Here is a 13,799-nt window from a genome sequence, read left to right as displayed (position 1 = left end):
TGAGATGACACTGAGCAGAGACTTGAAGGACCGACACACCTTTATGTTAGGGGATAAAGATGCTACAAGTGGAGGCTCACCAACTACAAAGACCAGGAGCAGAGATGTGTTAGGAGTATTTTAGACACAGGGAGGAGACTAGTATGTCTGGAAGAAATAATGAGAAAAGTGCCAAGAGGTCCAGAGAGTAAAATAGAGCTATATTTTATAGAACTCTGTATATCACGGTAATGATTCTGAATGCTTAGGTAGAAAGGCACAGGGTGGCTTTGTGTAGAAATAATATGCCCCACCTTATCTATTAAAAAGAATCTCTCTTACAGACAGAAGATGGACTTCAAAGAAAAATCACAAAAGCCACTTTCAAGGGTACTGCATCAGTCTAGGTATAAGTCAGTGGCAATCTGGATAAGGATATAGTAATAGAAGTGAGGACTGGATTTTAACTATATTGCAAAAAAAGACAATGATATTTGCTGATGAATTAGATACAAGTGACAGAAAGAAAGGACCATAGATGTTCTCAAGGTTTTTTGCCTAAGAAAAGGGAAGAACGGAGGCCCTGCTTATCAGCACGGGAAAGACCAAGGGAAGAGTAGCTGGGACTAGAGGGAGACTCCGATTGTGCAGGCTTGAAATGTCCAATGGCTGCCTGAATGAAGGTATCACATAGACCACTTAGATCTATTGAGAATCTCAGGAAAGAATGCAGACATAAGCAAGAGCCAAAAGCACCAATGAAGCCATTTACCCTGTAGTAACGCTTCGAAATGCACTCTGCACAGAACCAAGCTCAGGTCACCATACAAATGGTACGTCTGTATATTATGACCTAAGGAGGCTTGCTGCTGTGGGTGTGAGGTGGGGGTGCTGGGACTGAATCTAGGGCCCTCTACCACTGAGCTACATCCAGTCCTTATTTTTTGTTTGAGAAAGGTTCTCACTGAGTTGCCAAGCTGGCCTCAAACTTGGGATCAATCCTCCTGCCTCAACCTCCTCAGTATCTGGGGTTACGGGTATGTGCCACTGTAGCCAGCTTGTTGCTGCTCTATGATATAATACAAAAAAGAGGAGTAATAAATTCATGTTCTTTTCTTCCCATAACTAAGAAAGTTGAAGTGTGTCACAAAATAAAGTGGCTTTGTATTCAAACAAAAGGAGGTTTTGAGCCAGGTGTCGTGGTATACACCTGTAATCCCAGCTATGTGGGAGGCCTCGGCGGGAAGATTGCTCGAACCCAATAGTTTGGGACCAGCCTAGTCAACATACACAACATAACAACATAGTGAAAATCTATCTTGGGTGGAGGTTTAATTCTGGACTGACCACTTGATATTAAGGACAATCTTGAACAGGTGGTTACTTTATATCCCATGATTTCCTGACAAACAATTCCTACTATCTTACAGGGCCCTGGAGAACATTCTACATGCACACAGAGGAGAAGACATACTGCCTGGCACTTGCCTGGCACTGCTAGGTATGGAAAGAGAACTCCCTAGAATACAATGAATCAGAGTGCTAGAAAACAGGAGACTCCTCAAGCTGCCTTAAAAATGAGTTTTATGTTTGGTCTTATCAGTAATTAGCCAAGAAACCTAGGCTGGAATGTGATGTAACACACAGACAGCTTACAGATGGTCTGTGTAATAACAAGTACAATGACGACTGAAGGAATGCACCCTACGAGGACATTTTAAAAGAAAGCTTTTAAAGGATGAGGTTATAGCAATAAACAAAGGATCTTGAGTCCAGCAAAGCTAGAAAAGATTGAAATGACAAGAGTGAGTATCTATTTGCTAAGTATGTAGCAAATACAGGGCTAGCGAATCAAGACTTACAGGATAATGAAAAGATACACTTCTCAAACTAAGGCATGTGTACCTATGTTCATAGCTGCACAATACACCATGGCCCAACTGTGGAACCAGCCAAGATGTCCATCAACAGATGAATGGATTACAAAACTGTGGGATATGTACACAATGGAATTTTACTCAGCCATTAAAAAAACTTAAATACATAATTTTCAGGGAAATGGATGGAACTGGAGGACATTATGCTAAGCGAGATTAGTCAGTCACAAAAAATAAGAAATCAGATGCTTTCCCTATATGTGAAAGCCTAGGAGAAATGGGTCATAGGAGGAACTCTAGATGAAAAAGGAAATCCTATAGAGGAGCAAATAAGACAACCTAAATGAGGGGACAGGAGGGGGGAAGAAGGAAATTCTCTAAAACACACAATGTACTTAAACAAATCGAAGTCAACCACTAAGCCAAGCATAGGAAGGAGGGATGGGAAAGGAATGGGGTGGAATTGAGTAGGGGCTAAATGGGTGATGTGTACATGTATGTCCACAAAAGTTTTTTACCCCAATATGATGTATGAATATAATGCACCAATAAAAAATTTAAAAAAGATACACTTCTATCTGATAAGATTCCTTGTCAATGCCTCATTATATACTTACCTACAGAAGTGCGGCGAAATTTATGAACATAACCACAATAATATTCATGGAGATTTTGCATGGGATTTCTCTCTCTATCTCTTTTCTCTTCATTTACTTTCTCAGGAACCAAAAACACCAAATCATTTTCCTTTGGATGAAGCTGTTTGGCTAATTCACCTTCCTCCAGAAACACTATGAAACAACAAGTTATCATTTATATAATTCTATTTTTTTTTTTTTGGCAGTACTGGGGACTCCCAGATATACCCCTGGTCCTATTTTGTGTGTGTGTGTGTGTGTGTGTGTGTGTGTTTGTGTGTACATATATATATATGTGTGTGTATGTGTGTGTGTGTATACACACATACATAATCTTAGCTTAAGGATTTTGTTTGCAACTAAGCTTGTTAACACTTTATAATGAAAATGTACCAAGAATAACAATGCAGGTTTTGGTTAGATTTAAGTTGAAAACATTCATTAATAAGCAATCTTCCAATGTGAATATTCCACAAATTTCTCTAAGCCATCTCATCAGAACAACTGCTTCTGAATATCACCTTACTTTGGAAAGTATTGGCATACACTTGAATTAAACTAAAAAAATTTCAAAATAGCCATAATTTTAAAAACTATTCTATATTCAAACTAAAAGAATTTTAATGGAATTTTCCAGAAACAATAATAATAAAGGAAACAAAGCATTTTGTAAAATGTGGTACTGAACAAGTCAAGAGTAAAAAGTAAATGTACACTTAACTTCCACCTCCTCAAACAGAGGCTACGTTCTGTTCTGCAGCCTTGGAAACAAGGTGAAGAACAGCCTGTCGGCAAATTCAGGCACAGGGTTGACAGAACAAAGCTCAAGCAGTTGAACATGGACACCTCAGAAGAGTCTGGGGGATACTGACCAAAGGATTCAAATTCTGTGTTTAGTAACTGATACAAAAGTGAAGTGGCTAGATGGAACTGGAGGACATTTTGCTAAGTGAGATTAGTCAGTCACAAAAAATAAGAAATCAGATGCTTTCCCTATATGTGAAAGCCTAGGAGAAATGGGTCAAAGGAGGAACTCTAGATGAAAAAGGGAATCCTCTAGAGGAGCAAACAAGACAACTTAACTGAGGGGATGGGAGGGGGAAGAAGGAAACTCTCTAAAGCACACAATGTACTTAAACATATTGAGGTCAACCACTAAGCCGAGCATGGGAAGGAGGGATGGGGAGGGATGGGGTGGGGGCTGGGTGGGGGCTGACTGGGCGTTGTGTGCACATATGTCTACACAAGTTTTTAATCCCATTATGATGTATGAATACAATGCACCAATAAAAATTTTAAAAAAAGTGAAGCAGCTCTTCTCAAGTAGCAGTGCTGCTGGGGCCGGGCCCAGTCTGCTCACCTATATTACGATTCCAAGCAAACCCTGATGCTCCTGCTCCTCCTAGACCTTTCCCTTTACAGGTGCCTTTTTTTTTTTTTTTTTTTCTTTTTGGTGGTACTGGGGGTGGAACCCAGAGGCTTTCTACCTCCAGGCTATACTCCCAGACCTATTTTATATTTTATTTGGAAACAGGGTCTCACTGAGTTGCCGAGAGCCTCACTAAGTAGCCGAGACTGGCTTCGAACCTGTGTGATCCTCCTGTCTCAGCCTCCCAAGCGTGGGGATTATAAGTGTGTGCCACACGCGCGGCTCCAGGGAGCTTTGATTGTGTGAATGAGCTGAGTGCCAACTCCATGGGGTATTTTAAGGCTTGGAGTCAAAGTTATGTTTCTAACATGACTAGGCGGAGTCCATGTGTCAATGGCCTGTCTCCAGTTTGTTCTTATTTGTCACCCTGCATTCACAGATCTAAAACTGCAAATCACATCTAATGTACGTTCTAACTTATGATTCATGTTCTGTGCCTGTTAACAGTCCCTGTATTTAACAATAATACCTACACATAAAACAATCCACTGTTACAACCTATATGGTCACAAAACATTAATGATCTTCTTTAGACCAAGCAAATGTTTTTTTGGGTTTTTTTGTTTGTTTTTTGGGTGGTACAGGGTTCCTGGAAACCCTTCAACCTCCGGGCTACACTCCCAGACCTATTTTTTTATATATTTGTTTAATTTGGAAACAGGGTCTCCTAAGCCAGCACAGCTGGCTTCAAACCTGCGCGATCCTCCTGTCTCCGCCTCAAGCGTGGGGATTACAAGTGTGCGCCACCACTCCCAGCATTAGACCAAGTAAATGGGGTTTTTTTTGGTGGTACTGGGGGGGGGGGAGACCCAGAGGCTTTCTACCTCCGGGCTATACTCCCAGACCCATTTTTCTATTTTATTTGGAAACAGGGTCTCACTAAGTTGCTGAGAGCCTCACTAAGTAGCTGAGGCTGGCTCTGAACCTGCGCGAGCCTCCTGTCTCAGCCTCCCAAGTGCGGGGATTACGAGCATGCGCCACCACGCCCGGCTCTAGACCAAGTAAATGTTTTTAACCATAATTGTTATGCATCAAATTCACAGCCAGAATTCCCAAGATAAAAAAAATTTGAATACAAATAATAACACACACACACTCACTCAGTCTCACACACACACACTTCTTACAGAACTGTGCTTGGGGAAACACCATTCGTTGCATGTCACTGAAGGCATATTTTGCTACACTGCCGCTCCAGGTACTTTGTTTGGAAAATCTATCATACTAGGGCACGGCTGTTTATTGGATGAGCAGAAAGGAAAGATATGCTTGTGGCAACAAGAAAGTTTTAAGGTCTTTCAAGTTGTATAAAATGGACCTGCAGAGACATTTAAGTGTTCATAGGATGCAAAGTTTAGAGCTGAAATGTGATATCAGATCAGCTGCAAAAAGTGTACAGCAATCATCTCTTGAGGTTAAACCTGGTGCCCAGATATACAAGAAACTTCAGAATACATAGCTTGTTGGTCTTGTCCCATATTGCCGCACAATCTAATCACGTGTGAATTTCACAAAAGATTAATACTGTTCTGCTAGTTTGATATTGAGGATTTGTCATACTCCTCCCAAATTTTATCTCCATAGTCTTTTAAGAGCCTCTCACATATTATTCCAACTTGTCAAAGGGTGAAAGTGGGCTGGTCCTTCTTTACCCAGGAGGAACCTGGAGAGCTCGGTGCTGTGAAGGCTGAGCAGCAACGCTTGATTTCTAAAGGACAAGACTCACTCTGACTGAGAACAGCTTCGAAATGTCTCCATCTCTGACAACAGACTCTATTCTTGCTTTATATTCTGAAAAATCTGCTCTGGGGTGAGGAGGCGCCACTCACCGCTGGGTCTGTGTTGGGAGTGGCAGCTCAGAGTCCAGGGGCCTCGGAGTGGGGCTGGGCAGAGGGGCACAGCACCACCACTTCAGCAAGCCGGGGCTCAGCAGCACCGCATGGAACTCCATGGGCCACTAAAGCATCGCCCTGCCGCTGACGGGTCAGGGACTGGGAGTGGACATGGTGGCAACAGAAGCACCTGAGCTGCGGCTCCTCAGTGGGGCTCACCAGCCAAACTAGTGTGTGTGTGTCTGTCTCTGTCTGTCTGTCTGTCTGTGTCTGTCTGTCTCTCTCTCTCTCTCTCTCTCTTATATATATATATATATATATATATATATATATATATATATATATATATAATTTTTTTTTTCTGGATCTGGAACCCAGAGGCATTTGACCTCCAAGCTACACCCCCCCCTGCCCTATTTTTTATTCTTTATTTTGAAACCGGGTCTCACTGAGTTGCAGAGGGCCTCACTAGGTAGCTGATCCTCTGGTCTCAGCCTCCCGAATGCTGGGATTACAAGCGTGCGCCACCACGCCCGGCTTAGTCTTTATATTTTTTGAAACAGGGTCTCACTGAGTAGCGAGGGGCCTTGCTAAGTAGCTGAGGCTATCTGCGAACCGCGATCCTCCGGTCTCTGCCTCCAGAATGTTGGGATTACAAGTGTATGTCACCAAGCCCAGCCCAGAATTTTTTTTTTTTGGTGGTACTGGGGTTCCTGGAAGCCATTCTACCTCCGGGCTACACTCCCAGACCTATTTTATATTTTTATTTGGAAACAGGGTCTCTTAAGCCAGCAAAGCTGGCTCCGAACCAGCACAATCCTCCTGTCTCCACCTCGCAAGAGCGGGGATTTAAAGCGTGCGCCACCACGCCTGGCATCCAGCCCAGAATTTTAAATAAATAATAAAAAAAGAAATTAAATTCTTATACTAATTTGGTACTTTGTATATACTTTAAAATGGCTATCCAATCAATAAAAAATTTAAACTATAAAATTTTATAATTTGCACTATAAAATTATAATACTGAGGCAGAAGTTTAACAAGTCTGAGGACGGCCTGGGCAACTTAGCAAGATCCTATCTCAAAATAAAACAAAGGGTGGGGATAGAGCTTAGTGGTACAAAGTGCTTGCCCAATGTTCATGAAGCCCTGAGTTCAATCTATAGTACATGGGGCAGAGGGTGAGGGAAGTGGGGTTAGGGAGAAGGAAATAACTACAAACCAAAATAGTTTGCAAAAACCATAATATTAAGAGGTAGCTGGCCAGGCATGGTGGCACATGCCTGTAATCCCAGTACTGGGGAGACTGAGACAGGAGTATTACAGGTATAAGACCAGACTCAGCAATTTAAGGTCACTGGCAACTTAGGGAGTCCCTGATTCCAAATAAAAAATAAAACAGGTCTGGGGGTGTAACTCACAAGTAGAATGCCCCTGAGTTCTATTTCTGGTACAAAAAAAGAAGAGAAAAAGAAAGAGAAAAGAAAGGAAAAGAAAAGAAAAGAAAAAACAATTAGCTGGGCATGGTAGCACAGGCTTATAATTCTAGTACTTAGGAGGCTGAGACAGGAAAATCACAGGTTCAAGGCCAGCCTGAGGGAGTAAGCAAGACTCTCATCAATTTACTAAGACCTCGTATCAAAACAAAATAAAAGGGCTGGGAATTTATCTCAGAGGAAGGATGCTTCCAGTTTCAAAATCCCAGAAAAAAATTCAGGATCTGATTCAAATAACACATCAGAATCTTGAACCTATCAATGGCATTTTAAACAAGAGGAAAAAGGTAGTTGTAAACTAAATGGGACTGGGAAAACAGAGCAAGCACTGGAATAAAACAAGTTCAATACTAATTGCTGATACCAGCAATATTTTACTGATCTAAAACAGTCTAACTAAATGGAAAGATATATGAGAATTGAAGACTTAATACTGTTAAAATATAATTTTTTCCAAATATTTTCTTGTTTTTAGTACTGGGAATTATCATAGGGGTTTTCTACTCTGAGCTATACTCTCAACCCCATTTTACTTTTTAAATTTTGAAATAGGGTCTTGCTAAGTTGCTATGGCTGTCCTCAAATCTGATGATATCGTCCTATTTCAGCCTCCCAAGTACTGGGATTACAAAAGCTGTGCCACCACACCTGGCTTCTTCCTCACAGTAAGTCTTTAGATCCACACAATCCCTATCAAAACAGTAGCAGGCATTTTTATAAAATTTTACAAATTGATACTAAAATTTATGGTACCAAAAAATTTTCTTTTTTAAAAACAACAAAACCAGAAGGCTTACACTGTCAGATTTAGATTTCCATACTTTTTATAATGTTACAATCATCAAGAGAGTGTGGTACTGGTATAAGGTACATATACAGTTGAAGAGAACAAAACAATGTCCAAAAATACAAGGTCAACTGAGATTCTGACAAAGGTGCCGAAGTTATTCAATGGGAAAGAGTTAATCTTTTCAAGAAATATTGCAAACACTGAAACTCAGAAGTTTCTAAGAAAGAAAAATGCCAAAAGAAAGGAGCCCTTTTATAATTGAATGGTATAGGCAGAAGCTACAAGAGAAATTAGGGTTCTACAAAATCAACTGCAATGCATTGAAACGTGTGTGTGTGTGTGTGTGTGTGTGTGTGTGTGTGTGTGTGTATTTTTTGTAGGTCTGGGGATGGAACCCAGGGATATTTGACCTCCAAGCTACATCCCCTGTCCTATTTTTTATTCTTTACTTTGAAACAGTCTAAGTTGCAGAGAGCCTCACTAAGTAGCTGAGGTTATCCGCGAACTGCGATCCTACAGTCTTAGCCTCCGAATGCTGGGATCACAAGCCTGCGCCACCATGCCCGGCTTAAAACACAAGTATAAAATTTAAATCCATGTATGAGCCAGGCATGATAGTGTACACCTGTAATCCCAGTACTTCGAAGGCTGAGATAGGAGGATTAAATGTGTAAGGCCAGCCTCGGAAATAAAGCAAGACCCTCCACAATTTAATATTCTATTTCAAAACAAAAAATAAAAAATGTCTGCTGCATACTCTCCTTTTGATTTAAATGTAAAGTTTCTCAATTCATATTGTGTGTTTAACTAAAATCATACTATTTTCATTCGTAACATAAGGATATAGATGTGCATTTCTCTCATTTGATAATTTAGACCTTTTCTGCCAATTCTGTACATAAAATATAACATCATTTAAGGTTGTAGTTCTTGTTTCTGAATGTTTTCTGGTTATTCATATTCTTGGGGACATAAAATGTAAAAAGCTCTTTTTAAAATTGTAAAAATTAGCTGTGTGTGGTGAAAAATAAGCCAGGTATGGCGGGCAGCACACACTTGTAATCCCAGTACTTGGGAGGCTGAGACGAAGATCTGGGTTCGCGGACAGCCTCAGCTACTTAGTGAGGCCCTTTGCAACTCAGTGAGACCCTGTTTCAAAATAAAGAATAAGTTAAAAAAAAATAGGGTTGGGGGTGTAGCTCGGAGGTAGAATACCCCTGGGTTCCATTCCCAGTACTGCAAAAAAGTAAGAAGCAAGCCAGGCATGATGGCACACATCTGTAATCCCAGTATACTTGGGAGGCTGAGACAGGAGGATTACAGGTTCTAGGCCAGCCTCAGCAGTGTAGCAATACTCTCAGCATACTAGTAAGACTCTTGTTTCAGAACAAAAAATAAAAAGGGCTGTGAGTATAGCTTAGAGGTAGAATGTCCCTGAGTTCAATCCCCAGTACCACAAAACAAGAAAGGAAAAAATAATAAAATCCTGCCGGGCGTGGTGGCGCACACTTGTAATCCCAGTACTTGGGGGACCAAGACAAGGAGGATCGCACAGGTTCAAAGCCAGCCCCAGCTTAGTGAGGCACTCAACAACTTAGTGAGACCCTGTTAACAAATAAAATATTAAAAAATAGGTCTGGAAGTGTATCCCGGAGGTAGAAAGCCTCTGGCTTCCATCCTAGTACCACACACACAAAAACAACAACACACCTCAGGGCAATTCCAGTACCTGGAAGCTGAGACACGGACTTCAAGTTCAAGGCCAGCATGGGAAACTTTAGTACAAGGCCCAGTCTCAAAAAATTTAAAGGGCTAGAAGTGTAGCTCAGTGGTTAAAGTGGTACAGTACTCCTGGGTTCAGTCACTACTACTGGGGGCGGGGGACCAAGAGTATGAAAATACAGGCTGCTGAGGATGTGGAGAAACAGGAACTCATACGCTACTGGCTAGACTGTACAAACACTATGGAGATCAACATGGGGCTTCCTCAAAAGACTAGTAAGGAACCCTTCACATGATACAACTAGACCACTCCTGGGTATCTTCTCAAAAGCAAGTCAGAATACTAGAGTAGATACATGCATGCCTACACTCATAGCAGCACAATTCACAGCAGCCAAACTGTGAAACGATCTATGTGTCCATCAACAGATGAGTAACAAAGATGTGCTCTATACACAGGGTAAAATCTTACTGGGCCATAAAATATTGTCATTTACAGGAAAACAAATGGAACTAGAGATGTTATCCTAAGTGAGCAGCCAGTCTCAGAAAACCAAGGGTCATGTTTCCTGTGTGAAAGCCAGAAAGAAAATGGGAGACACGAGGAATTTAGATAGATGAAGAATCTAAGCCGGGCGCGGTGGGCGCGCTCGTCATCCCAGCACTCGGGAGGCTGAGACCGGAGGACCGCGGACCGCGGACAGCCTCAGCCACTTAGTGAGGCCCTCTGCGACTCAGTGAGACCCGGTTTCAAAATAAAGAATAAAAAATAGGGCAGGGGGTGTAGCTCAGAGGTCGGATGACCCTGGGTTCCATCCCCAGACCCCCCCCACACACACACAAAGAATTTAGATAAATGAAGGAGGACGGGAGAAGAGGGCTGAGGAGGGAGTGGAGTGAGGAAGGTGGCCAACAGTTCAAATGGTGTTCGGTACATATATGAAGGCATCACTGCCCGTGTTACTAACGTGTATGGGAAGTAGGACACAGAAATAAAAACACAAGTGCTGTGTGCATGTATGTTTGCACTGCTATGAACCTCACTATGATGTAAAATTACAATGCACTAATAAAATTATAGAAAAAGAAAAAAAAACTATTTGTGAGGATAGGCACATGTTAAGAAAAAAAGGACAAAGGGCATGAATAGGCAAAATTATCCCAAGAAGCTCAGCTTGGTGGTGCACGCTTATAATCCCAGCATTTGGGAGGCAAGGACAGAAGGACTGCAGTTCCCGGACAGCCTCAGCTATTAATTAGTGAGGCCCTCTGCAACTCAGTGAGACCTTGTTTCAAAATAAAAAATAAAAAACAGGGCTGGGGGTGTAGCTTGGAGATAGAATGCTCCTGGGTTCCATCCCCAGTACCGCAAAAAAAAGTATAATAATAATTATTGTCCCCAAGAATACAAATAACCAGAAAACATTCAGAAAAACTATAACCTTAAATGATATACATATTGTATATATAAAATTGGCAAAAATGATCTAAATTACAAATCAGAAAAAGGCACATCTTTATATCCCACAGGTACAAGTGAAAATAGTATTCCTTTAGGTAAACAGACAATATGAACCAAAAGTTTTAAAACTGACATATGGTTTGGTTGGCCTAGCAGGAGGATTTATTCAGTGTTCATGATAGTGTGCATTATAAGTAATGTACACAGTCTAACTAGAAATGCCTGGTTAGCCGGGCGTGGTGGTGCACGTTTGTAATCCCCGTGCTTGGGAGGCAGAAACAGGAGGATCGCGCAGGTTCGAAGCCAGCCCCGCGCGCTGGCTTAGGAGACCCTGTTTCCAAATAAAAATGTAAAAATAGGTCTGGGAGTGTAGCCCGGAGATAGAAGGGCTTCCAGGAACCCCAGTACCACCAAAAAAAAAAAAAAGAAAAAAAAGAAAAAAGAAATGCCTGGTTAACTGAACTATGGAATATGCCAACAATGGAGTAACCACAATTATTAACATACTGTTACTACTTAATAAGGATGAAGATACTCTCAACATCATAGAAGCTTCCTCAATGCAGGAGTGTTGTGTTTCTTCACAGTGATATATCATGCATCTAGAATCATCTTCTAGTAGATCAATTAAGTCAGTATTTGCTGAATGACCAATGAAAAAATGTCACAAAATAGGTGAAATGGTCGTCTAGCACCACACTACTGAGAAAAGTATACTTTGGAAGTGAGATATATAACAACATGTTAATGAAACCATCTTTGAACAGTGGGTATTACGGGTATTTATCTTACTGTTGGTTGAGAGTCTCTATGTAAGAACTACTCTTCCCACCAGTCACACATGCTCTTATTTTTCCCAAGTGCCCCTGTGAAGTAGGATGGATGTGCATGGGGGAGAGGTGAAGAGGACTTAGGTGTTTTACCAATTGATTGTGGTGCTGGAACTGAACCCAGGGCCACACGCATGACAGTGCATTTTATTTTAGAGTTATGAATGTCTAGTTTATTTATAATGCATAAAAGTGATACATAGTCCAAACCAAGTATCCCAAGAACACAGACGTCAGGAGTCTATACAAATGATCAGTGCAACACTCCGGAACCTCTTCACCCACCCTCTCCATCCCCAGCCTGCACTGACACTTCAGCCTATGGGATTCTAATTACAGAGTGAGGGAAAACCATGAGGTTTGTATTCATTATTGTCCCACAGTTATACCCATAAACATACTTGGTTTAAGCGGTTGTAAATATCACTTGGAAAACCTTTGTCCCAGAAAAGTCAAATAAGGAGGGTATATCTCTTCTCATTTAGAAATCTCCAATTACTGTATCTTCTACTCCAAGTTGCATAAGTAAGAAAGAACTTACCCACAAACTCCCAGTTTCTTTTATAATCAGCTGGAAATTTTCGTAAATGCAACTGATAGAAATTTTCTTTATTTGGAGAATTCGTCCATTCCTGAGCCACCTATATAAGGCAAAAACAAATTACGAAAAAAAGCAAAAACATTCTGGAAAGCCATGATGATAAAATAGCAAAACACTGCAAAGCAAGAAACAGTAAGATCCAGAACCTAGACTCCCAGCTGACAATCTAAAAATCAGTGTGTGGCAGATTAATGAAACTCTCCCAGAACTGTTTTTGTTCAGTAGCCATTAGCTACATGTGGTTAGCTGAATTTAAGTTAAAATTCTAAAAATTAAAAATTCCATTTGCCAGCTGAACTCAAGCACACTTCCAGTGCTCAGGAGCTACCTGTGGTTACCACACATCCACTGCAGAGGCATTAAGTCCTGCTGGATGGCTGGTAGCATGCCACTTCCTAGCCAAGAGGACCCAGATTTGTTGCACATCTTTCAAGTCGCACCTGCATGTCACCTTGACACTCTAAATGTGCTGTAGCCCCAGGTGTGGTGGCACACACTTGTAATCCCATTACTTGGGAGGCTGAGACAGGATTGCAGGTTCATGGACAGCCTCAACTTCTTAGTGAGGCCTTCCATAACTTAGACCCTGTTTCAAAATAAAATAGAGCTGGGGGAGTAGCTCAGAGGTAAAATGCCCCTGGGTTGAATCCCCAATACTGCAAATACAAAAGCAAAAAAAGTGCTGTACCCATCCCCCCGCACTCAGAAGTACTGATGAGGATATCTTTGGAGAAATAGAACTACTTTAGGCTTCAAGAAGATTTTACCTAACTATATCATTTTAGTCATTAAATATTTAAATCTATAATTGGCTGTAGCTCCTCCAATGAAACTTATCAAAAACTACTGAGTCAGGGGTGGTGGCGCACGCTTGTAATCCCAGCATTTGGGAGGCTGAGACCAGAGAATCTGGGTTTGCAGACAGCATCAGCTACTTACTGTCTACAACGTGGTGAAACCTTGTTTCAAAATAAAGAATAAAAAATAGGGCTGGGAGTGTATATTGGAGGTAGAATGCCCCTGGGTTCCATCCTCAGTACTTAGATGGGGGGGGAGGGGGGCAAACTTAGCCAGGTGTGATGGCACACCCCTGTAATCCCAGCACTTTGAAGACTGAGACAGAAGAATCACAAGTTAGCCAGC

At 41.4% G+C, this 13,799-nt stretch overlaps 1 protein-coding gene and 1 pseudogene across 2 annotated transcripts in view; both read right to left on the bottom strand.

Annotated features, from left to right (window-relative positions):
* Positions 1–13,799, bottom strand: part of SETX (senataxin) — a gene marked incomplete at both ends in the record, with an annotated part of 83,398 nt that overhangs the window by 38,856 nt on the left and 30,743 nt on the right. Inside the window, 2 exon segments of the mRNA XM_080708865.1 lie at positions 2,474–2,647; positions 12,597–12,696. Coding sequence (XP_080564991.1) covers positions 2,474–2,647; positions 12,597–12,696 — 274 coding nt within the window.
* Positions 5,370–5,874, bottom strand: LOC308272573 (akirin-1-like; annotated as a pseudogene). Its single transcript has one exon. The product of its transcript is annotated as an akirin-1-like (transcript).

The sequence above is a fragment of the Muscardinus avellanarius genome, assembly GCF_963383645.1.
Source record: "Muscardinus avellanarius genome assembly, chromosome: 13".
NCBI classification, from domain to species: Eukaryota; Metazoa; Chordata; class Mammalia; order Rodentia; family Gliridae; genus Muscardinus; species Muscardinus avellanarius.
This window is presented reverse-complemented; position numbering and strand designations above follow the sequence as displayed.